General features: G+C 36.7%; 1 protein-coding gene across 1 annotated transcript in view; it reads right to left on the bottom strand.

The window, feature by feature from the left end:
* The window catches only part of LOC126167284 (lysosomal alpha-mannosidase-like), a 101,221-nt gene that overhangs the window by 33,993 nt on the left and 41,885 nt on the right, over positions 1-25,343 (bottom strand). The window contains exons 7-14 of the mRNA XM_049920465.1: positions 24,985-25,118; positions 22,669-22,888; positions 22,358-22,557; positions 22,007-22,197; positions 5,970-6,175; positions 5,677-5,893; positions 5,141-5,258; positions 4,781-5,057 (exon numbers count right to left, since the gene is read on the bottom strand). Coding sequence (XP_049776422.1) covers positions 4,781-5,057; positions 5,141-5,258; positions 5,677-5,893; positions 5,970-6,175; positions 22,007-22,197; positions 22,358-22,557; positions 22,669-22,888; positions 24,985-25,118 — 1,563 coding nt within the window. The remainder of the gene's footprint in view (positions 1-4,780; positions 5,058-5,140; positions 5,259-5,676; positions 5,894-5,969; positions 6,176-22,006; positions 22,198-22,357; positions 22,558-22,668; positions 22,889-24,984; positions 25,119-25,343) is intronic.

The following is a 25,343-nucleotide window of genomic DNA, read 5'->3' as shown; positions in this document are numbered from 1 at the left end:
GAATGCAACATCAAAACCATCATCCAACCGCTGCCTGAGGTGCTGCTCTGTGACAGACCCACCAAAACAGGCAGGGACATACAGCATCCTATGCGAATGCAGACTGGGCAAAAACAGTACTGTATATCAAAATGCTGTGAGGAACACATGAGGTGTATAAGACTGGGGCAAACAGAGGAATCTACACTGGTAGAGAAGAGCATAAATCAAGATCACACTTTTGCCATTATTAATGAATCCATAGAAAGAACCTCATCAATAAGGATGAAGTTTATGAACTTAGTTCAGTGTGGAATACCACATTAGCTGCAATACAATAAGAGTGCAGCCAGTGCTGCCCAACATGCAAAACGCATCCAGCACATTCATACAGAGATTCAAGCAAAGCCAAACCACCCATCACTGCATCCCCATCCCCTAGCAGAACCAGCTGCTTGCAGTTAGGTGGAGGGTGCGCACCACTAATATAAATATTGGCACATCTGCAAGTATCAATGCTTCACCAGAAGATAATGTGTATGACATTCATTGAAATGTCATGATATCTTATCACTACCACCCAGCTGGATGCCCGAGAGCTTTAAATAAAGTTTTTATCTCTTGAAGTCAGTGATCCAATCCAGGAACCAATGGAATGGTGCTTAAGATCTGTATTGCTTTCAGTAGTAAATGAAAGTGTTTGTATGTGTTTGGGCTATGTGAGATTCAATAAATACAATCAACATGAAGTTAACCCAGTGGCAACAGCTGAAAATAATTTGGAGTAGCTTTGTAAATCAAAATGCTTCAGCAAAATTGATGCCAACTACTGAGTGGCAGACAAGAACAACAACTGTTCAAAACATCCACACTGCTAATGGGTGGTATAAAAATATAAGGAATGATCATCTGACATCAATGCAGTGTCAGAATTGTTTCAAAAACAGATTTCACAGATTCTTGGAGAACGTGCATAGTTAGTTTTTATGACATTCTGGTGTATGTAGCAGCCACTGAGTACCAAGTTATTCAATTACATCACTTTCTGCAAAGTTTGTAAAAAGCAGGAAGACACTGGTCACCACAGCAGACAAATTTCCAGATCTTGAAGCCACTACACTGCATTGAAGTAGCTCCTTGAGAGGCATCACAACACTGAGTAAACTTTGTACCAGTTCTCCACCAAGGAAAATTGCTTGGCAGTTCTGGGAATCAAACCTGGGTCTCACGCACAGCAGCCATCTACATTGACACTCAGCTACCGAGGTGGAGAACTAAAGGATGTACTCTTAATAATTTACTCTGTAAGAAATGTTCAATTATTTTGTGTCTTGCCCAGCAGTCAAAATTTGAGGGACTCAAGGTCAACTATAGTAAATCATGAGTAGTATCATGGTGCAATCCATGGGGAGAGTCAGCTGTCTTGGCCAACTCACAATCGTGTGGAGTGGGTGACAGAAGTTATATTGAGTGCCTTCCTGATTTTGACAAACTTTATAGAAAGTGGTGTAATTGAATAACTTGTTACTCAATGGTTGTTACATACACTGGAATGTGATAAAAATTAATTACACATGACACCTAACAATCTGTGAACGTCCTTTTTGAAAGAATTATGTCACTGCACTGATGTCAAATGGTAGTTGCTTATAATTTTATACCTCCGATGTGTAGTGATATATTTTTATACCTCTGATGTGCAGTGATGGATGTTGTGAACAGTTGTTGTTCTTGATTGAATTGACAGATGTTTATGACCTAGTCTTTATTCTTCTAAGACCTTGACAGCTCATCATAAAAGTTGAGTACAGATTGAGAATGAGGGATGTTGCCTTGTGTGAACATACAAACATTTTTAGAATTTTGAGACTGATTTGAAGTTCACTCTAGAAACCAATTATGATGCACATTTCAAATCTTCAGCACAAAAGCTTTTGATGATATTTTACTAAAGCTACAGTGCATGAAATTTTACCTAGCAAGATAGATGTACAAAATTTGTGTCATTGCGATAACAGAATTCAAGCAACAGGCATCTTATCATAAATATGGGCATAATACAATAACTATGATCATAATTTAGAACCAAAAGTCATAGCTTTTGTATACTTAGTGGTCAGGAATTTTCCTGGAGTTTCTCACAACTACCTAGAAAAGGAACAATACAGAAATCGATCAATGTATGCTTTCAATTATTTGATTCCAAAAGATCTTGTGCCCAATGATGTTCATCACTGGACACCATATTTTCCATAAATAAACAAATGAAATAATGTGTTGATCATGATATTCATCACTGGACACCATATCTTTCATAAATGAACAAATGAAATAATGTATTGATCAATGAATTACACAGATATGGACAAATGAAGGAGAATTGCAGTCCACCACATTCTTACAAGGCATTCAATATGAAGGAGGTATTCCTGTTTAGTGAAGACAATTGACTTTCCAAGTGGACTCTATCAAGAGGTGGAGTTTACATCACTGAACAAGGGCAGAATGAAGCTCCATGAAAATTCGAAAAACCAACATTCGACAGTCCCGAGAAAATGGCAAACTGCACAAAGTGAACAATGTAATGCAGGAGGCTCAGCAACTCTGCAGAATATCTCATCAAAACTATGTGATATTGTCTATTCTGCATGAGAATTTTGTTACAGCTAGAAAGTGAAATTACATTATATTTGTGCCTGTATTGTTTATTTAGAATGATCTGTCTAATATCTTTGAAAATTTCAAGTTGGGTGTAATAAAAGTTAATCTACATTCTTAAATTTTCACTCTTTAGTGTATGATAAAGTAATATGTTTTTTAAAAAAAATTAGCTTTTGGATCAAGAATAATAAGGAGCTGAAACCAGTGACTTCACAGAAATATCAGGGAATATCTGTGCATGTGGTTATGAAATTAAATAAAAATTTATCTCATATATTGGTAAAGAATTTGTTATGCTTTTTAATTAACATTGTACTGGAAACTATAGATCATGCACTAAAGAGACAGCATACAAATTGCAAAATAGTTGTTCATTTTATTTTGAATTGTGCTGATTTCTTTGTGATGGCTTAACTGAGTACACAATGAGAATGAAACAGTGTAGAATGGATGTCCACTGCTCAGTTCAGCTGATATGTGAAAATCGCAGCAATAATGGATGATCCCATTATACAAGCATTTAAATGCATTACGTTCTCTTCCTGAAATTAAAATATTATTTTAGTGAATAATCTGAGAATATTGTATAGTCTTTTGTGTGTCAGTCTTATACTTATTGTAAAACAAAACATCAGATTCATCAGAATATATGTCATGAAGGGGAAAGAGTCGTACAACAACATAGTCTGGTTGAATGACAAACCTCATGTGTCTTTTTAATGCCATAAAAGGCAGCACTTTATGGTACCATTTTTTTTATTGATGACAGTATCACACAAAAATAGCAAGGCTATTTGCTTAGATGCTTGTGTATTATGAGAAGAATCCATACTCATCCGGTTTTAGAAATTGTGTCAATTGTTCTTCTGTGGAATACTGCAGCTGTATAATTTGGTTTAAATTCTTTTAACATAGAAGATGAGTAAACACTTCCTTTGCAAACATTTTAAGCATATTTCTGGGTATAGAGAGTCTAGTTTTTATGAGCAGTGTCCTTGCACATGGAATGCTGTAACCAAATAAAATGACTTACCAATGACATAGGTATGTCATTTCACTGGCAAACATGATTTATGCTTCCTGTTGTTCCATTCATTTTGATTTATGATAAAATAAAAATATTGTTCATTAATATTATTATTAGTAGTAGTAGTATTTTATTCTTATTTACTAAATAATGGTTGGCAATTATAACAGAATTATTAACCTCCAGTCATAGGATTCAAAGAGAATGCAGAAGGTTATTGATGCTGATAACAAAGAAATGAGTTGGCAGCATGCCTCAAAAATGTTTAGTGTTCAGAGGCTACTCTAAGAAGGAGAGCACAAGGCAAGAATAAGCTATTTTTTGGAGCTGATAAAGGTTTAGGGTGTTCTAGCAAATGTTTCCAGCATAACTAGAAACTGAGCTATTACAGCACATTAAAGACCTTGAATTCAGGCTATAGTGACTTATGTTGAGTGATGTAATGAAATTGGCATCTGAGTTATCCAAGAGGAATGAAACTGGCAATTGACTCAACAAGCAAAGATTGGAGGCATGTATATACCTACATAATTGAAGCAAAGAAATGATAAGTGTTTAATAGCCTACCTATAATTTGATTACCCATATTTTTCTGGTGTTTATGTGTGATGTTTGCAAATAAAAGTTGATATCTGTAGAAGATATAAGAGTATGTCGTTTTGCCCAATGACAATCATGAGATGACACTGTAAGTTTTCTAATAATACACTGTAATAATCATATAAAGTGTAATATAATTTTCTTTCAGGAAACACAGTTTAGTTAACAGTTTGTAATGTTAACTTACAAAACCATGAACCTTATAATTAAAAAATTGTAGTCACAGTAGAATTTTTTCCTCATGGTATCTCATTTTACGGCACCTTCCCCCACTAATAACAGATGTAATATTTACAAGTAGGACAGTAATAAATAATCTACACCTCAAGTTCTGTCAGTAAATGTAAATGCAAGTGGAGGCAGCAGTGTACAGTGATGAACTGAAGGTCAAGAGGTATTCGTTTTGCCCTTAATTTTTTAAAATTAGTTAAGGAAATAAAAATTAGTGCTTTCAGGTTATGACTGACAAAATTCATTTCTTTTAGTTTAAAAATTTATTTTCTTACAGCTTACCATTATTTCAATTTCACCATTTTGGAGGCTGGAACCACCTTGTGCTCTGTCATTCAGAATAGCCATTTCTAAGCCTTTACTATCATCTCTTATTACTATCTTGGATGTGATGGGATAGTAATTCCCTGAGACAGGCTCCTCTACAGAATAATTCCATGTAGGTCGATAATTGACTCGCCTTTGTAACATTTCCCGGCCATTTGAATCAGTGTAAAATGTTTCATCATTAAACAGATCTGTATTAAAACGTGAAATTATTTCTTTTCCTATTCCATCCCTGTGAGTAGAAAAAAGAATTTGTTATATATAACTCCCAATACAATAAATTTCATTGGTATTCAACGCCAGAGAAATACATACTCTCTAGGAATAGGCCCAACCAGCCACTCAAATTCAATGTGCTTTTCATCCCTGTAAACTCTGATAACTTGACTAACCCAGTCATTGAAGGTTTGATGTATTTCTTCTACAAGATCACCTGCAAAGATGAAAATCAGTATTAAATAAAAATTGGAAACATAATATCTTAATATTAATTAACAAATTAATTTAAGTATGATGGAGTGTATACGGAAGAAGTCTACCATTCATAATCTGAAAACTGTATGTATTTAATGAAAGTGTTGGAATATGTTGGATGAAATGAAAATAAAAACTTAGTTTTACATTGTGCATGGATAAAAAAGTTTTGGATGACTATGATGTTAACAATTTTCTAAAATATTGCTTTATATGCTAGATTCTAAGCTATGAGTAAAGTAATGTGACTACTGCATGTGTGTTCATTTTCTGTTTGACTATGTATTTATAAAACTTTTGGATATTTTTAAATTAAACTCCACACAAAATTCTTAAATTGTGCATTTATATTCTGCAAGTTACTCATTATTACTAACCTTTGTATATTTTCACTGTTGCAGTTTCGGACACCGTTAGAGCATCAGATCCATTTGGTCGGAATATATAAGCACCAGATGACCTGTTGTATGATTCTGCGTTGTTTCCTATCCATCCTTTATAAAAGTAGAAGTTTTGGTTGAGTGCAATCTCTGTTCCATTGATTACTATGGACTTTACAGTGCCTTGAGTATCATTCAAAAGTACCTGCAAGTGCTGTAGACAGAAGTGGCATTAGAGTTACCTTCAATTGATATTCTTATCTGCATTCATTCAATTTTTTTCTGCTTACATCATTTCCAATAGAAGTACTGTTTTCTGCTAGAATACTTAATTGTTGTCGTGATTGACTAGTACTGGAAACATAATATGACCTGTAGCCTAATGCTGGAATGTCTTGAGCTTGAAAGACAATTTCATATGTTGCATTACTTTCTCTTCCAGGAATATCATAAACAGAGTCTGGGACTGGTACCAACTGTATTAACTGCTGATTACCTGCAGTAAAGAGTATTAATATTAAAATGTAATAGTAAAAGTAGTTTACATGTAGAAACATGTGAAACAGTCAATCCACAAACTTAATAAGTTCTATTAGTACATGCATATTGTACATATTATGCAAATTTTAAAAACAATAATATCAAAGTTTTTACTTACAGATTCTATTTTGAGGCTAGTAAAAACTCGCACATTAATTTATGAATGAAAGTATTTAGTAACTGTTATAAAGCTCCCCCACTGATAACTATCCATTGTTTGTGACTGTGCCATTTAAAATACAAATTCATTAGTCAAATACTCTTAAATTTCAGTGGAATTAATCATTAATATATTGCACAAATATTGACATAAAAACAGCTTTATTTGAGCAGCACTGTCATAACAAATATTTCTCTCTTTTAAATGAACAGTGGTGTTCAGAATTAAAGCAACAAACTGCTGTTTCATTGTCCTGTGTCTAATTCACAATATAATCATACAGACTGTCAACAGATGTCATTGCGATCATTTTCTGCATGGAAGATGGCGTTCTGATCAATGGACAACTGCATCAGCTATGACATCAGGGCACTTAAAAAAAAGTGGGGTAATGTTTGCTTGGTTGTCCCACATCCACAGTACTTTTCACACAGTCACAGCTGGTGCAGTATGGCACAGAGAAGATGCCTCCAGACTCTCTGCTGTGTAGGGCCATAGGAAGAATGGAAGGAGTAGAGTCACAAACTGAAGTGGCCTGATGGCTTAATGTGAATCGTTCTGTTGTTTCTTAGATGAGGTGACAATTTATAGAGATTGAAACTGTCTCCTGGAGATCAGGACAGGGCCCACCACGTGTGATGTCAGAAAAAGTGGACCGCTGTTTGGATGCAAGGGCACGGCGGTACCTCATTACTACTGCACTGCAACTGATATCTGACCTTTCGGCATCCCCTGGAGATGTTGTGTTAAGGCAAATTCTGTACAGAAGGCTTCAGCAGAGTGGCCTTTATTGTTGGAGACCTGCTGTCTGTTTGCTTCTGGCATGTCTTCACAGAAGGGAACATCTAGAGTGGAGCCGTCAATATGCCACCTGGGCGGTTGAACAGTAGGCCATTGTTCTTTTCACAGATGACTCCCAATTTGATCTGGAGTGTGATTATCAATGGAGTCACATCTGAAGGGCACATGGAATATGATTTAGAGACCCAAATATTGTGGAAAGAGACTGATATTGGGGGGATCCCTAATGGTGTGAGCAGGGATTATGTTGACCACCTGAACAATTCTTCATGAAATTGTATTGATGAATCAGCAAGATTTAACTGCTCTCAGATACAATGAGGAGATCTTGGGATCTCATGTATGGTTGTTGTGAGGTGCTGTGGGCCAGACTTTGTAATGATGGATGATAATCCTCGACCTCATAGAGCACAGATGGTTGATGCTTTTTGGAAACAGAAGATATTGCACACATGGCATGGCCTGCTTGCTCTCCTGATTTGCATCCCATAGAGCATGTCTGGGATGCATAGGGAGACAGGTTGCACCCTGTCAGCATCCATGAACCACTATCCAAGACTTGTAAGCAGCTCTGGAGAAAAAAAGGCCATTATTCCCACAACATGAGTTTGATGACATCATTCATAGGTCATCCCATTGTCATCAGGCCTCTATTGGTGCCAGAGATGGTCACACCCCATACTGAGCACATTAACCAGTTGTCAGAATGTGTGTTCAAATCTGTTAAGTTGGAAAAAATGAAGAACGTTTTTGTCTTGCATTGTACATGTTGCAGTTGATTGCTTTTTGTGTTCTTTATATTGTTTCTATTTTACCATAATCTTTTTATACTGTTTTGTGGCAAGATAAATGCAGCCTTGCAAAATTTCTGTTTGTTGCTTTAATTTTGAATACTAACATATATTTCTTAGATAGATGAGTTGTAATAGTGCTGAAGCTGCAGAACAAAAATTAAAATTTTGCAACCCAGGGCCTCGATGTTCTGCCAACCTCATTTATTTAATTTCGATCATTCATCAACCACTGGTTGGATTTAGGTAATTGTACTTCTGCAGGTATACAACAATAAAATTTTACATTAAAATTACATATGAAAGATACATACTATTACAGCATTCTTCTATCTTGAAACACAGCTGTTTATTAAAAGGTTCTGTTGATACCTCTCAAAATAATAGTTTGGTTGGTCTCTCACTGTCAGGAATAGCTTACTATTCAGCTTTATAATAGTATATTTAGAGCTATTTTAGCATTTACTTCATCTACTGCAATGTAAACATATATTATTACTGTTCCTTGTTCCACATTTGTGGATACAACTTCTGCAAGTTTAAGTCTCTGGTAAGTTTTTTGTTGAGAAGAGACACACTTTAATACTGAGAGAAGGCACTGTTAATATTTTTAGTTCTTTGAATTTTGGAGGGCATGAATCTCTCTTTGTAATACCTCCAATTGTTCTCACTTTTTTTCGCCATAAACTCTGTTTTTACACCAGAAAAGTTGTACCATAGAATATGCTAAAGAATTATGACTTTTTGGAAAATGAACAGCTCCTCTATAAAAATCAACATGGATTCTGCAAACAGAGATCCTGTGAAATTCAGCTCATTCTGTTCCTATTAATAGCCATGTTAGAAAAGCACTACATAAACAAAGAGCACTTCATCTCAGGTTTGAGAGAAGTAAAAACCTAGCTGACAAACAAAAGCAGAATGAGGCACAACTGAGCGCAAGGAGAGCAAAGAGAGAAGTGTTCAATGAATTTGAAAGTAAGACATTGTCAACTGACGTGAGTAAAAACAATGCCGCTCAGTAAGGCATTTGACACCGTTCTGCATTGCTGTTTAATGAAAAAATATGAGCTTATGGAGTATCAGAGCAGGCCTGCAATTCGATTCAAGATTTTCTTGCAGATAGAACTCAACACATCGTTCTTAATGGAACTAAATTGACAGATGTAAAGTTAGTATCTGTTGTACCACAGGGAAGTGTGATAGGACTGTTGCTGTTTACAGTATACTGAAAGTACCCTCCACCACACACCATTTGGTGGCTTGCGGAGTATGATGTAGATGTAGACAACAGTTGCTGAAATTGCTACTGAGGGTGGTGTAAGCTAAGATAATGCTTAGACGATCATTACTGACAATCCTGGATTTCGGAAAGTGTCCACAAGGTGGGTGCGTCATTTTCTCACTGCAGAGCACAAATTTAATCGTCTCAAGGTGTACAAATGGCTAAGGACATGCTGTCAAACTCAAGGGGAACATTTTTTGCAACATACTGTGACCTGTGATTAAATGTGGATGCACCATTACACACTAGAATTGAAAAAGCAGCATGGAATGGCCCAAGAAAGACAAATCTGCAGCTGTCAAAGCTGAAAACCATGGGGAAGGTTCTTGCACAGTCTTTTTAGGGTTCTGTTGCTCAGTCAGTAAAAACAGAACCCTTATAGGGTTGCTTTGTTGTCTTTCTGTCAGTATGACTGTTAAAAACCCTTTTTCTCAGGAGTAGGTAGACATACCAAGTTGAAATTTATGCCACATATTGACGTCTACGGTTCCTTGGTGATGTAAGAAATTGAAGCTTCGAAGTAAATGCAATCAAAAGGTACTGACATTTATGTCACATGTTTTAATATTCGCAAACTCACTCATTGAAACTTACAGGGTAGTTCCTGTTGGCCTAGAGTCATGAAATTTGGCAGAAAGAAAGGTTTCACTGTACAAGTAAAAGGAAAAAATCTGAAAACTGTTAATTTTGTAATTATGTCACATGAATTTTTTTTTGTCATTACTTATCTGGCTGTCTGTCTGTTCATCCATCTGTTAAGACCCCTTTCTCAGGAGCAGGTATATGCATAAGTAGGGTACTTCCCATTGATCTCAAAGGTTTCACAGTATAATCAAAGGAAGAAAATGTGAAAACTGTGTATGATGAGGTTTAGGAAAAGCAGTAGAGTTCAGAAAAGTCACTCAGAGCCCCGGGTCAGGGCAGACTTACCTGAAAGGATGGGAAGGAACTCCACCCCTTTCCCTAAATCTTACCAGTCCTTTTCCTTCATCCCCCTTTCTTCCCCTTCAACCCTTTTGCCAGCAAAATGAGCCACTGGCTCCAAAAGCTTCCATGCATAACATCTTTTATATATTTGTTTTCCTGCCACTACTTGGTGAGTAGATTTTCTTATCTATCTAATAACATTATGTTTTCAAAAATTATTTTCGTTGAAAAATTTTTTTTGCCATTTCTTATGTGACTCTATCTGTTTATCCATCTGGTAACACCCCTTTTTCTTAAGAATGACTAGCTGTGTCAAATTAAAATTTATGTTACATACCAAGGTCTATAGGCCATCCATTGTGTAATAAATGTAAGCTTCTAAGTCAATGCAGCAAAAAGGTATGGCGATTTACTTGCAAACTCACTCACCTACATCTATAGTGTACTTCTCGTTGAGCTAGAACCATGAAATTTGGCAAGTATGGTTTCACAGTACAAGTAAAAGAGAAAATCTGAAAACTGTTAATTTGTAATTATATCACAAAAAATTCTTTTGTCATTTGTTATCTATGGCAAACTTGAAATTAAAACAATCAGTAGTTCTGCAGTCAGGCTGACTGGATTGCCATGCTAAAAGACAAACAACAGGCAAGGAGTGACTTTATTGCCCATGTGATGCATTTCAGAATTCATCGATCATCAGATATCCAATAGCACTTACTGCACGTAGATTGTTTTGAGTTGTACATGAAACAAATATTCGAAGACTAGTCTGCAATTACTGCATGTAGATATGGCGTTTCAAGTTGTATATGAAACATTATATCCATGTGCAAACAAGGCTGCAAATTTTTGTTTCACATACAACTTGAAATGCCGTATCTGTATGCTGTAATCGCTCCTGGATATTTGATGATGGATAAATTCTGAAATATATCATATGAGCAATACAGTCATTCCTTGTCTGATTTTTTACTTTTACCATTGTGATCCAGTCAGCCTGAATGCATAGCTACAGATTATTACAATAGTTGTCACCTGCCTGCGGCATAACTTTGTCACTTTTGTATTATTGAATTTATTATTATTATTATTATTAAAACATTCCCAAAAATATTTGAATCCATGGTACTGATATCTTGTCAGCATCAATGTTGATAACAGGCAAAAATGATCAAGATTCTCAATTCCCAGAATGGATGAATTATCCCTATACATTACTAAGTTTATACAGTACCCACTGTGTGCAAGTCCTACTTTCACCAGGCCAATTTTTTGACTGTAAAGGAATTCTTATTATCAGTTTGTCTATGAACATTCTACTGTACACACTGCATACTACTGCCAACTTATGGACTAAATAAAGTGTGCACATCATCAGAAAAGCTGCACATTTGCAATCTGGGTGTGATCGTGCTTCATGATAATGCTGAAGCTCCACACAGCTGCCCAAACTCAACAAAAAATTCAGGAACTGTTCTGGACCATACTAGAACATCCTCCCTGCAGTTTGGACATATTGCGCTGTGATTTTCATTTGTCTGCACTACTGAAGGAAGTAGTCAGGGGATACAAATTTAATGATGTTGGTGCTGTCGAAGTGTTCATGAGCAACTGGCTGCTGTCACCACCATGTTGATTTTACAAAACCATGATCAAGAAACTGCCTATCCACTGGAATAATGTGTCTCTGATTCAGAAGATTAAATAGAAAGATATATTCATGTGTATGAATTTTTCTGAAGCTTAAACCTATGTACATAAAAGGTAATTGTCCTGACTGAGTGACTGACTCACTCATCATTGCCCAATGCAAACCACTAAGAATAGAAACTTCCACCCCTAAGGGGATGAAATGCTTTTTGAAAATACGTCTCTATTAAGACAATTTTGGAACTAGACATATGAAAATTGGTATTTGGTTTCTCAGTCAGAGAAAATTAAATATGAGTTTCAGCATTTTTGGAAATTCGACCCCTGAGGGGAGGAATAAGGGATGAAATGTTTCATGAAAATATTTCATTATGCAGGTATTTTTGAAGCTAAATCTATGAAAATTTGTATTTGCCATTTCTGTTATAAATTAAAAAAATACTTGTTTCACTGTTGTTGGAAATTTAACCCCTAAGGAGGTAGAATAGGGCCAGATTGATTCACTGACTCATCACCGCCTAGCACAAACTGCTGAGGACAGAAATTTTAAATTTGGAGAGAGTGTTGATCTTACACTGTAATCATAATTTAAGAAGGGATTGTTCGAAATTCCACTCGTAAGGTTGGTGAAATAGTGGCTGAAAGTCTTTTTGAAAATATGCAATTAAGACAATTTTAAAGCTAGGACTATAATAATTGGTTTTTGGTTTCTGTCAGAAATAAAACATATGCATTTCAGAATTTTTGGATATTTAAACCACTAAGGGATGAAATAGTGGCTGAAATTGAAATTTTTTATAAAATAAATCATTATTAAAAATTACTAAAGCAGTTTGAAAATTTGTATTTGACATCTAGCTTAGGAATAAAAAAAAATATATCTTTTAGTGTTTTTGGAAATTCATCACCTTAAGGGAGTAAAATAGGAGATGAAAAATTTTATGAAATTATTCATTATAAAGGCTTCTCAAATCAGAAATTTATGAAAATTTGTATTTGGCATCTCTGTTATGAATTAAAAAATACATGTTTCACTGTTTTTGGAGGAGGAGGAAGAGGAGGAGGAGGAGGAGGAGGAGGAGGAGGAGGGGATTAATGATTAATGTCCCATCAGTAACAAGGTCATTAAAGATGGACCCCATCTCAGATTATGGAAGGATGATAAAGCAAATCGGTTGTGTCAAAGGAACCATCCCGGCATTTGCCTGAAGTGATTGAGGGAAATCATAGAAAACCTGAATCAGGATGGCCAGATGCAGACTTGAATCATTGTCCTCCCAAATGCGAGTCCAGTGTGCCAACCACTGCACCACCCCACTCAGTGTTTCTGGAAATTCAATCCCCAAGGGGATGAAATAGGGGAAGAAAATATTTTGACATGTTAAAAAAACTAATTCCTTAAAAATTGGTTAGATATAAAGAAATATGTATTAGGGATGAAAGTTTCTCTGGAAATGTCACTGAGAGAATGCAAAAAGCACGATTAACTAAAACCTTAAACTCCAGCTACCAGAATCAGTTTTTGGTCAGAAGCGCACTCAGAAAAGACCACACTTCAGAAGATTTAATTAGTGTGAAAGATTTAGATGATGTTGCAATTTGTGAATTAATTTAGAGAAAGCTATTTAACATTCATCCCAACAAATTGACTTTGTCAGCATGCATAGAAAAAGAAACAGCTCATTAATACATTAATTTTTCAGAAGGCCTAATATCTGTTTTTCCGCCCTCATGAACCATGGACCTTGCCGTTGGTGGGGAGGCTTGCGTGCCTCAATGATACAGATAGCCGTACCATAGGTGCAACCACAATGGAGGGGTATCTGTTGAGAGGCCATACAAACGTGTGGTTCCTGAAGAGGGGCAGCAGCCTTTTCAGTAGTTGTAGGGGCAACAGTCTGGATGATTGACTGATCTGACCTTGTAGCACTAACCAAAACGGCCTTGCTGTTGTGGTACTGTGAACGACTGAAAGCAAGGAGTAATTACAGCTGTCATTTTTCCTGAGGGCATGCAGCTTTACTGTATGATTAAATGATGACGGCGTCATCTTGGGTAAAATATTCCAGAGGTAAAATAGTTCCCCATTCGGATCTCCGGGTGGGGACTACTCAAGAGGATGTCGTTATGAGGAGAAAGAAAACTGGCGTTCTATGGATTGGAGTGTGGAATGTCAGATCCCTTAATCGGGCAGGTAGGTTAGAGAATTTAAAAAGGGAAATGGATAGGTTAAATTTAGATATAGTGGGAATTAGTGAAGTTCTGTGGCAGGTGGAACAAGACTTTTGGTCAGGTGAATACAGGGTTATAAATACAAAATCAAATAGGGGTAATGCAAGAGTAGGTTTAATAATGAATAAAAAAATAGGAGTGTGGGCAAGCTACTACAAACAGCATAGTGAACACATTATTGTGGCCAAGACAGACATGAAGCCCACACCTACTACAGTAGTACAAGCTCTGCAGATGATGAAGAAATGTATGATGAGATAAAAGAAATTATCCAGGTAGTGAAGGGAGACGAAAATTTAATAGTCATGGGTGACTGGAATGCGACAGTAGGAAAAGGAAGAGAAGGAAACACAGTAGGTGAATATGGATTGGGGCTAAGAAATGAAAGAGGAAGCCGCCTGGTAGAATTTTGCACAGAGCACAACTTAATCATAGCTAACACTTGGTTCAAGAATCGTGAAAGAAAGTTGTACACATGGAAGAACCTGGAGATACTAGGTTTCAGATATAATGGTAAGACAGAGATTTAGGAACCAGATTTTAAATTGTAGGACATTTCCAGGGGCATATGTGGACTCTGACCACAATCTATTGGTTATGAACTGTAGATTAAAACTGAAGAAACTGCCAAAAGGTGGGAATTTAAGGAGATGGGACCTGGATAAACTGACTCAACCAGAGTTTGTACAGAGTTTCAGGGAGAGCATAAGGGAACAATTGACAGGAATGGGGGGAAGAAATACAGTAGAAGAAGAATGGGTAGCTTTGAGGGATGAAGTAGTGAAGGCAGCAGAGGATCAAGTAGGTAAAAAGACGAGGGCTAGTAGAAATCCTTGGGTAACAGAAGAGATACTGAATTTAAATGATGAAAGGAGAACATACAAAAGTCCAGTAAGTGAAGCAGGCAAAAAGGAATACAAACGTCTCAAAAATGAGATCGGCAGGAAGTGCAAAATAGTTAAGCAGGGATGGCTAGAGGACAAATGTAAGGATGTAGAGGCTTATCTCATGAGGGGTAAGATAGATACTGCCTACAGGAAAATTAAAGAGACCTTTGGAGAAAAGAGAAGCACTTGCATGAATATCAAGAGCTCAGATGGAAACCCAGTTCTAAGCAAAGAAGGGAAAGCAGAAAGGTGGTAGGAGTATATCGAGGGTCATACAGGGGCAATGTTCTTGAGGACAATATTATGGAAATGGAAGAGGATGTAGATGAAGATGAAATGGGAGATATGATACTGCGTGAAGAGTCTGACAGAGCACTGAAAGACCTAAGTCGAAACAAGGCCCCGGAAGTAGACAACATTCCATTAGAACTACTGACAACCTTGGGAGAGCCAGTCCTGACAAAACCCTATCATCCGGTGAGCAAGATGTATGAGACAGGCGAAATTCCATCAGACTTCAAGAAGAATATAATAAATCCACTCCCAAAGAAAGCAGGTGTTGACAGATGTGAAATTACCCAACTATCAGTTTAATAAGTCACAGCTGCAAAATACTAACGCGAATTCTTTACAGACAAATGGAAAAACTGGTAGAAGCCGACCTCAAGGAAGATCAGTTTGGATTCCCTAGAAATGTTGGAACACGTGAGGCAATACTGACCCTACGACTTATCTTAGAAGCTAGATTAAGGAAAGGCAAACCTACGTTTCTAGCATTTGTAGACTTAGAGAAAGCTTTTGCCAATATTGACTGGAACAGTGTCTTTCAAATTCTGAAGGCGGCAGGGGTAAAATACAGGGAGCGAAAGGCTATTTACAATTTGTACAGAAACCAGATGGCAGTTATATGAGTCGAGGGACACGAAAGGGAAGCAGTGATTGGGAAGGGAGTGAGATGGGGTTGTAGCCTATCCCCCATGTTATTCAATCTGTATATTGAGCAAGCAGTTAAGGAAACAAAAGAAAAATTCTGAGTAGGTATTAAAATCCATGGAGAAGAAATAAAAACTTTGAGGTTCGCCAATGACATTGTAATTCTGTCAGAGACAACAAAGGACCTGGAAGAGCAGTTGAAAGCAATGGACAGTGTCTTGAAAGGAGGATATAAGATGAACATCAAAAAAAGCAAAATGAGGATAATGTAATGTAGTTGAGTTAGCTTGGATGATGCTGAGGGAATTAGATTAGGAAATGAGACACTTAAAGTAGTAAATGAGTCTTGCTATTTGGGGAGCAAAATAACTGATGATGGTCGAAGTAGAGAGGATATAAAATGTAAACTGGCAATGGCAAGTAAAGTGTTTCTGAAGAAGAGAAATTTGTTAACATCGAGTATTGATTTAAGTGTCAGGAAGTTGTTTCTGAAAGTATTTGTATGGAGTGTAGCCATGTATGGAAGTGAACAATATTTTGGACAAGAAGAGAATCGAAGCTTTCAAAATGTGATGCTACAGAAGAATGCTGAAGATTAGATGTGTAGATCACATAACCAATGAGGAGATATTGAATAGAATTGCGAGAAGAGGAGTTTGTGGCACAACTTGACTAAAAGAAGGGATCAGTTGGTAGGACATGTTCTGAGGCATCAAGGGATCACCAATTTAGTATTGGAGGGCAGTGTGGAGGGTAAAAATCATAGAGGGAGACCAAGAGATGAATACACTAAGCAGATTCAGAAGAATGTAGGTTGCAGTAGGTACTGGGAGATGAAGAAGCTTGCACAGGGTAGAGTAGCATGGAGAGCTGTATCAGACCAGTCTCAGGACTGAAAACCATAACGGCAACAAAAATATATGTTTATAATTATTTTTGATGTAGTTACTACACAAACATGAGGGAAGCAGCAGGCTCTAAGCTAGTAAACTTATAAAATAAATCTGGTGTATGTTTATGTTTCTGGCTATCTTTTCCTGTTTATAGGCTTTGACATAGTGTGAAATTTAAAATCTTAAAAGATAGCCCTGTGGACGTCCTTGTTTCCAAAAGATTTCTGTTCAGGAGCTGCTTTCTAAGATTTGGTAACTCATCTGAAATGTAGTTGGCCACCTGAGGCATATAGTTACATTCTGAGGTTCTCTTTTTTAGTAATTTGATCTGACTGCTGATGGTGTTAGATGCCAAATGTTATTTTTTAAAATTTTACTCACCTTGGTTGCTGACTAAAATGAGCTACTAATTGCAGCTGTTCTAAAATTTTATTTAAACCCATTGGTCACTGTGAAAGCACTTAACTAATTACTGTTAATTTATTCTGTTGCCTTTTATGGTGGCAACTGTTTTTCATATTTCATTATTTTTGTTTCATTATTCTGAGTCTTTACCAGGGCAGGAAAGTTAATAGGGTATAAACTGATTTTCTAAACTGGCTGCCTGGAACATTAAGAGAGATAAAACTTCTTGTTGTTTTTGATGTTTGATCTTATTGTTAAATAATCTAATTGAAACTGTACCAATTCATTTGATCCAGCATCTTACCACTGTCCTGTCTAGCTCCCCACTGTTTCAGTGTTCATTCACACTGCACAAATTGACAGCTCTTAAACAGCTCAAAAAATGTGCGATAGCTTGTGTTTCTCAGCTACTGTTAAGGGGGGATGTAACGGAAAAAGTAAACATGTATTTTAAAAATCATTACAGCCATATTTATTAATGTACAAATCTAAAATTTTGTATGTGTAAAGCAAAAGAGCTGTGTTTTAACAGAAAAATATAAAATATTCAGGATTAATATTTTGCCAGAAATTAAAAAATTTAATTTTTTATTGTCTTTTTAATAAAAACCTGTTACTCAGATTCCAATAATGCAATTAATCTGAAAATTTTATTGTAGTGTTCTGAGAAAGTTATAAGATCACTGAACTACAGTTATTAATTTATGGTACAAATTGTATCATTAACAGAGTTTTTAATTTTGCATGTCCAAAATTAGCTTTTTTTCTATATACACTATGTAATCAAAAGTATCCAGACACCCCCAGAAACATACGTTTTTTTATATTAGGTGCATTGTGCTGCCACCTACTGCCAGGTACTTCTTATCAGTGACCTCAGTAGGCATTAGAAATTGTGAGAGAGCGACATGGGGCAAACAGCTGAACTCACAGACTTGGAACATGTTCAGGTGATTGGATGTAACTTGTGTCGTACATCTGTATGTGAGAGTTCCACACTCCTAAACATCCCTAGATCCACTGTTTCCAATGTGATACTGAAGTGGAAAAAGTGAAGGGACACATACAGCACAAAAGCCTACAGGCCGACCTCATCTGTTAACTGATAGAGACTGCTGACGGTTGAAGAAAGTCATAATGTGCAATAGGCAGACATCTATCCAGACCATCACACAGGAATTCCAAACTGCATCAGGATCTACTACAAGTACTATGACAGTTAGACAGGAGGTGATAAAACTTGGATTTCATGGTTGAGCAGATGCTCATAAGCCACATATCATGCAGGTAAATGCCAAACAACGCCTTGCTTGGTGTAAGGAGCGTAAACATTGGATGACTGAACAGTGGGAAAAACATTGTGTGGAGTTATGAATCATGGTACACAATGTGGCAATCCGATGTCAGGCTGTGGATATGGAAAATGCCCAGTGAATGTCATTTGCCAGCTTGTATAGTGCCAACAGTAAAATTCAGAGGCAGTGGTGTTATATTGTGGTCGTGTTTTCATGGGAGGAGCTTGCACCCCTTGTTGTTTTGCGTGGCACTTTCACAGCAGAGGACTACATCAATGTTTTAAGCACCTTCTTACTTCCCTCTGCTGAAGAACAATTCAGGGAGGGTGATTGCATCTTTCAACACAATCGAGCACCTTTTCATAATGCACGGCCTATAGCTGAGTGGTTACACAACAATAACATCCCTGTAATGGGCTGTCCTGCACAGAGTCCTGACTTGAATCCTATAGAACACCTTTGGGATGTTTTGGCACTCCGACTTCATGCCAGGCCTCACTAACTGACATTGATGCCTCTCCTCAGTTCAGCAGTCCATAAAGAATGGTCTGCCATTCCTGAAGAAACCTTTCAGCACCTGACTGAATGAATGTCTGTGAGAGTGGAAGCTGTCATCAAGGCAAAGGGTGGGCCAACATCATATTGAATTCCAGCGTTATTGATGGAGGGCACCACGGACTTGTAAGTCATTTTCAGCCAGGTTGCTGGATACTTTTGATCACATAGTGTATAATCATCTAAAAATCAGAATATAATTGCAGGATCTCATATTTTTTAGTTCCAGTGAGACAGCAACACATTGCAAATCAGTTGCTGAAAATTTCATAGCATTGGTGCATATACTTTTTGAGAAAATGTTTCTAATAATGCAAAAAGTGTAAAACAGAAAATGAGGTTAAAAATATTTTATTCCCATACTTATACATCTAATAAGCTTACCTCCATTTTAAAATCTTCCATACTGATACTCCTCATCCTCCAGCTTTCTCTTCTCTCCTCTTTGAATCTGCCTGGCCTGTATTTGCAACTAAGACACTAATCTGTCAGCTTTCTTGACCCTGCTCTTGTCGATGGTGTAAAATGCTTTTGTTGTAAACACACCAGGATCTATACCAACTGTCTTCAGCACTTCAGTTCTGCCATTATGTCCATTATTGTAACATAAAATTGCATCACAGACACCTATTTTGAGTACTTCAAGTCCACAGAATGTCATTTTTGAGCATCTAATTCAAATTAAATTATTGAGACCTTCATCTGCATTTTGTGTCTTTCCATGAAGACACTTCCTCAATAAATCAGGGTTTGCAAGAAACCTGAATGTGGGCTTTTGCATTCATACCAGGTTCCGGTAATGAGTGTTTATGTGAATGTGTCTCATTTCTGTTGTTGAACACAAATCGTCTTTCAGACACAAATTGTGCATTGGTGTTTGGTTCATTGGATAGTTTGTGGAAAAAAATTGCCCACACAGCCTCACTGCCTTTATATAATGTGTGTTTTTTCTGATAGCTCTCCCATAAAATAACTGACATGAATCAATTTCTTTCAGAGTGAGCCTGCCTTTTCGTCCTAGTGATTTTCCATCCTCAAGTACTTCACCTTTCTTCTCTTTCAGCAAGCAACGAAGCCTACCACCAAGCCTCTTTTGGATGTGCCAACACATTCCAACTTTTGTGTTATTGTATTGTACAGAGTTTTATCTGTTACAGCTTTGAACGAAGAGGAGTCCCCGTCACTAAGATATTTAGTATATCTAACACCATACTGGTCCTCGGATCTGGAGAACATCCTCGCAACTGCAGCAGCCTCCATGTCCCCACTTGAGCCACTATAATTTTTAGGGCATGCAACAGCATGCTTTTCTTGCTACAGTTTCTCACTGTCTTCATTGTTGGACATTTTCCGTGTTGCACACTGGTGGCAGGACTTAGACATTATTTCTACATCTAAACCTTTACCTGATCCAATACCAATAACAGATGCAACTCCATACAGAGGTATGTGATCCCTTTTGAGGCAGTTCCCATGTACAGACACGCACAGGTCAGTAACATTTATAGGAAATTCACTGTCATGTATATCTACCCCAGGATCTATTTCTTTTTGGTTTATTTCCACTGCTTTGGCAGTATAGCTTACAGCATCAGACATTTCTTTATTTATTTTTTCAAACCTTGCATAAGGTGGAGGCATGTTCAGAAAGCCACACAATAAATTACCACCTTCCCTGCCGTGTCCAAGGCATCTCAGAGTATATGCTAACCTAAAATTGCTGTTATTGGTACCAGTGTCAGTTGTTTTGGAGGAGGAAAATGAAAATTCATAGTCACATGAATTAGAAATTAATTTAAAATCACAAGCTGTTCCTGCTCTTCTTTCTTCAACAACAATCATGCATTCTGTATGTTTACAGCTAACACCTAAACATGAAAACTTTATAGCCTGACACAGAAGCTCTAAATCAATGAGTCTGAATCCAGTGGAATCCATATCAACATCATTCATGCACCTGTACAATTCTCCCTTTATTTCAAGTTAATTTTTTGGAGAGGTTACATTTTAATGAACACATGGTTCAGTACATGAATGATTTAGTTCTCATTTAAGAGTGTGTTTTGTAATTTTACACTAGGCTGTTAAAGTAATTCAAAGGAGGACACCAGAACTTCTGCAGAAGCAGAAATTACAACTGGCAATCCGCAATCCTCATGACTTTATCATTGGAATAATCTTCTTCTTGCTCCATGTCAATGATCATTCATTTTATTTGGGCCAAGTAGTTGACTTCTTTCTTTTCCTGTGATAAAACTATTGTTGTCAACTGAGCAGGGAAGGATCAACACTGGAGATAGTGAATGCAGGATTTTGTGAAAAATTTTAACTGGTTTTCCATAAATGGACTAGCTTTAAACTTCAAAGAAGGAAAAAAAGGAAAAAACTTGCAATGGTATTCTCAATCTGCTGTCTCTTGCATTCATAACTTACTCTCTAGCACTCCATCTTTGGTACAGTTTGAATGTTTTACTAAAGACCCCATACAGGAGGGAGCCATTTAGATGAGAATTCTCTATACCATTCAGTTGATATTGAAGTGACCATTTGTTTGAAATATTGACTACAATTTATGACTAATATTTTGTTTTCCCCTATCCTACGAATTTTAAGTAAAATATTCAGGAAATATATGACAGTTTATATTTTAATAATCAAATAAACTGATGTCTGAGTCTTATCCAGAACATTGGTGGCTGACATTGCTCTTGAAGTTACTAAAGATAAGTAACAAGATTATTTCCATGTAAGGTGCGTACTGCTGCAATGAGTAACAGTATGTAGCAGTAATGAGAGGGAGTAATGGAGTGAAAGAAGTAAATACTGCAGTAAATATTTGCCATTGAGGAATGACTAAAATTCTATGTACAACAATGACAACAACAACAACAACTACTACTACTACTACTACTACTACTAATAATAATAATAATAATAATAATAATGGTAATGCAACACTTAGTTACTTACCGTCAGCATCTTCCACAGCATATGTTCCATTTTGCACAGGAAGCCTGACATAGTAGGATGATACTTGGCTTAAAGGATTATACACAGTCACCACAAAATTCTCAGAGGTCTCAGATATTTCGCACTGACTTATGTTGCTCAGGAGGCATGATGAGAATGAAAGTGTGGAATTGCCACCTGAAGAGATCTTTCTGTAAATGGAAATAGCATATTATTTATTTGCCAAAAATATTTCCATTTCTTGTTTACTATCATAATAAAAGTATAAACTGTTCTGTTTTCACCATAATGTAATTTTTTACATATTTGTTCTCCCAAGAGTGAAGACATTCTAATAGAAGTGTTACCTACTTCAGTGCCCTGTCAACAATATTTCCGCAACCCTGAAATCCATCATAAAGCATGCGATTATAGTCATCGGCCACATTCTGTTTTGCTGTCCCCGTGATGGCATCATGATGCTGAAGGACTCCCATGGTTTCTCGTAAATTGTCTAAATCTTCACTGTAGGTGTCTTCAACATCTGCCAAGGCGTATAGTTGTTTGCAGACCTGCAGTAATTTTGTTTGCATTGTGAGGTATTTATTTCTCAAGATTGTGGGATATTTTGAAACTTTGAAATACATTTTAAAATTTTCCTTCCAATCTACATTTTTACTTACCTGGAGGAAGTTATTTCCTCGTCTTTCAAAATATTTGCTAGTGGCTCTAGAAGTGAAATATCCTGTCCAGTACTCATGAGAGTCACTGGCATAAGGAAAGAAATCATCTTCTTTTAGTTCCCATGTTATATTTGCCTCATTAACAGCTTTCAAGTAACATGATGGTGTTGAGTACAATGCATTTAGTCTACCTCCATCTGCTTGCAAATCATTCACGTACCTGGTGAACATATTATCAAATCATAAATGTATTTCTCCACAGATGTTCATCATCAGTTTATTTACATTGGTGTTTTGTTACTGAGACATGGTCTTCCAGCATCAGTAATAATCAAGTTTAGTTACTGTGTTTAATCATTTACATGTGAAAGTATTCCTGCAAATACAATCTATTTCTACCAACAGAAGCATAGCAGAATTTTCAGGGAAGAAATACTTTGGAAAAAACATATTACTTCCTCAGACATATGTTAGGTAACTACTAGATTTGTCTTTGCTGCTTAATTGCTACTTTTTACTCTATATTTACACAACTCCTCTGAAAATTGGCAAACATTAACAGTAATGTAAGCAACGTGATGTGTTGTGCCTCAGTAGCTTATAGGCTTCAAACAGAATATGTTCTAAATTTCAGTAGGCAACTGGACATGGAACTAAAATGGAAACAACAGATTAAAATGTTTCCCAGTGGTTAAGCGCAGTAACATTTATGGGGTTGTGTTGTTTTGGGGGAGCAGACCCGACAGCGAGGTCATCGGTCTCATCGGATAAGGGAAGGATGGGGAAGATAATCACCCTTTGAAGGAACCATCCTGTCATTTGCCTGGAGCAATTTAGGGAAATCATGGAAAACCTAAATCAGGATGGCTGGACATGGGATTGAACCATCGTCCTCCCGAATGTGAGTCCAGTGTGCTAATCACTGCGCCACCTCACTCGGTTAATATTTATGATGAAACAACTGGTGCAGTATGCCAGTGAAAAACCCTTGTGCACTGTCCATCATGAGCATTTCAAATTGTAGGCTATATGTAATAAAAACTCACAGAAATGGAAATTCTATCACAGAGATAGAAAAGATATTCACACCACAAAGTAAAGCCATTTGGATCATTTTTAAAAAGAGAGAAAAGAATCTTATTGATTGAAATTGTTTTAAGGACCTTAATATTGCAGCTTCTCCTTCAGTATATGTGTATATTTAAGACTACTGTGGCTGCCTTATAAGATCCCACAAAACTGGAGACCAATGAGATCATAGATACACACAACAACAGCTACAGGAAATAAATGAGGTGCCTTTCAAATAGACAGCAAAAAAAGGTGTCAGGCAACAGATAGGTTTCTGTCAACCTAAAATATTAGTGGCCTGCCCCTTTTTTCCAACCTTTCCCTACCTTATCATCATTCTTCCTTGATGAAGGTAGTAACCTTTTCAAAGGACAGATATAGGTTTTTATTGCTACATTTAACAGTGATTATTTGTAATTCTTGGAATTTAGTGTCCAGAAGAAAAGTATTCACCAGTCATTCTGTCTAGTAATTTTACAGTTCTGTAAAGTGAAATTTCCTTATTGATAAAATAATCATTCATGTCATGAGATATTACTAGTAAAGTGTGATCTATTTGGTTTTAGAACAGTTTTTTAACCCTTCAGACATTTGATACACATTACCCCCTCAGTAGTGATGGTTATTCATCTCTAATTGAGGCTACATTGTTTGATTTTTCTATTTGTTAGTGAGAACTTCATAAGAATACTGCTCACTGTGAGGCTATTTCTCTTAGTATAGGTTTCTATCTTGCTTATAAGAGAGATGGTAAAGCCAAGTTCCTCCTTCTGCATATAATATAAGACATCACTATGACACGTAATGCCAGTTGCAGAAGCTGACAGTGATAGTGACTATTGGCCAGACCTCAGGTGATGAATTTGGTGTTAGTCAGACAAGATCCCAGACATGCTGCATACAACCCTTGTGATACTCACTCTTTGGCAGCATTCGTGTAGCACATGGAGACGGAGGAATTCTAGGAACTGGGAAAGCATTTCTATTTACCCCCTCCCAGATTCCAAACTGTTAATTCCTGCCCCTGTTGTCCATGTTGTGTCTCTTCACCCAAATTATTAAGTAATATTTCCATCATTACACCATCTGCACCTCTCGTTTGCATATTGTAAACTTTTTCTGCTTATTATGAACTCTTGAAATTCAACACTTTTTTAATCTCTGTTTCAGTGAACTCTACTGCATTAATCAATTAGATTTTATTTAACACTAGTATGTGTATTCTACCATGCAGCTACCACTTACTTTATTAATTTGTCCAAGTTGACAAACCAAGCTGCAGCTTCTTGGTAATGGAAATCTCCTCCCATTGTGACAAGAATGTGGTCAGTCTTCTTATGTGATGCCTGTTCTTCTATATATGCAACAAAATCTGAGATCTGGCACAAACAAAATTAAGTAATTAAGTTTATGACTTCCTTAATATCAGCTCTAAGCTGAGACTTGCAGCAGTTAACAAAATCACTACACATCACTAGTAAACAACATAGCATAAAAATTACTGAAATTGACCCAAGTAACTAATAGCACACAGACATTGTTTGGTATTGGTATTAATCATCTGCAGAGAAGTGACCAAAATGTTATTAATAATGAACAGAAAT

This window comes from Schistocerca cancellata, chromosome 1 (genome assembly GCF_023864275.1).
Source record: "Schistocerca cancellata isolate TAMUIC-IGC-003103 chromosome 1, iqSchCanc2.1, whole genome shotgun sequence".
Lineage (NCBI taxonomy): Eukaryota > Metazoa > Arthropoda > Insecta > Orthoptera > Acrididae > Schistocerca > Schistocerca cancellata.
The sequence above is the reverse complement of the archived record's forward strand: the minus strand, read 5'-3'. Positions and strand labels throughout refer to the sequence as shown.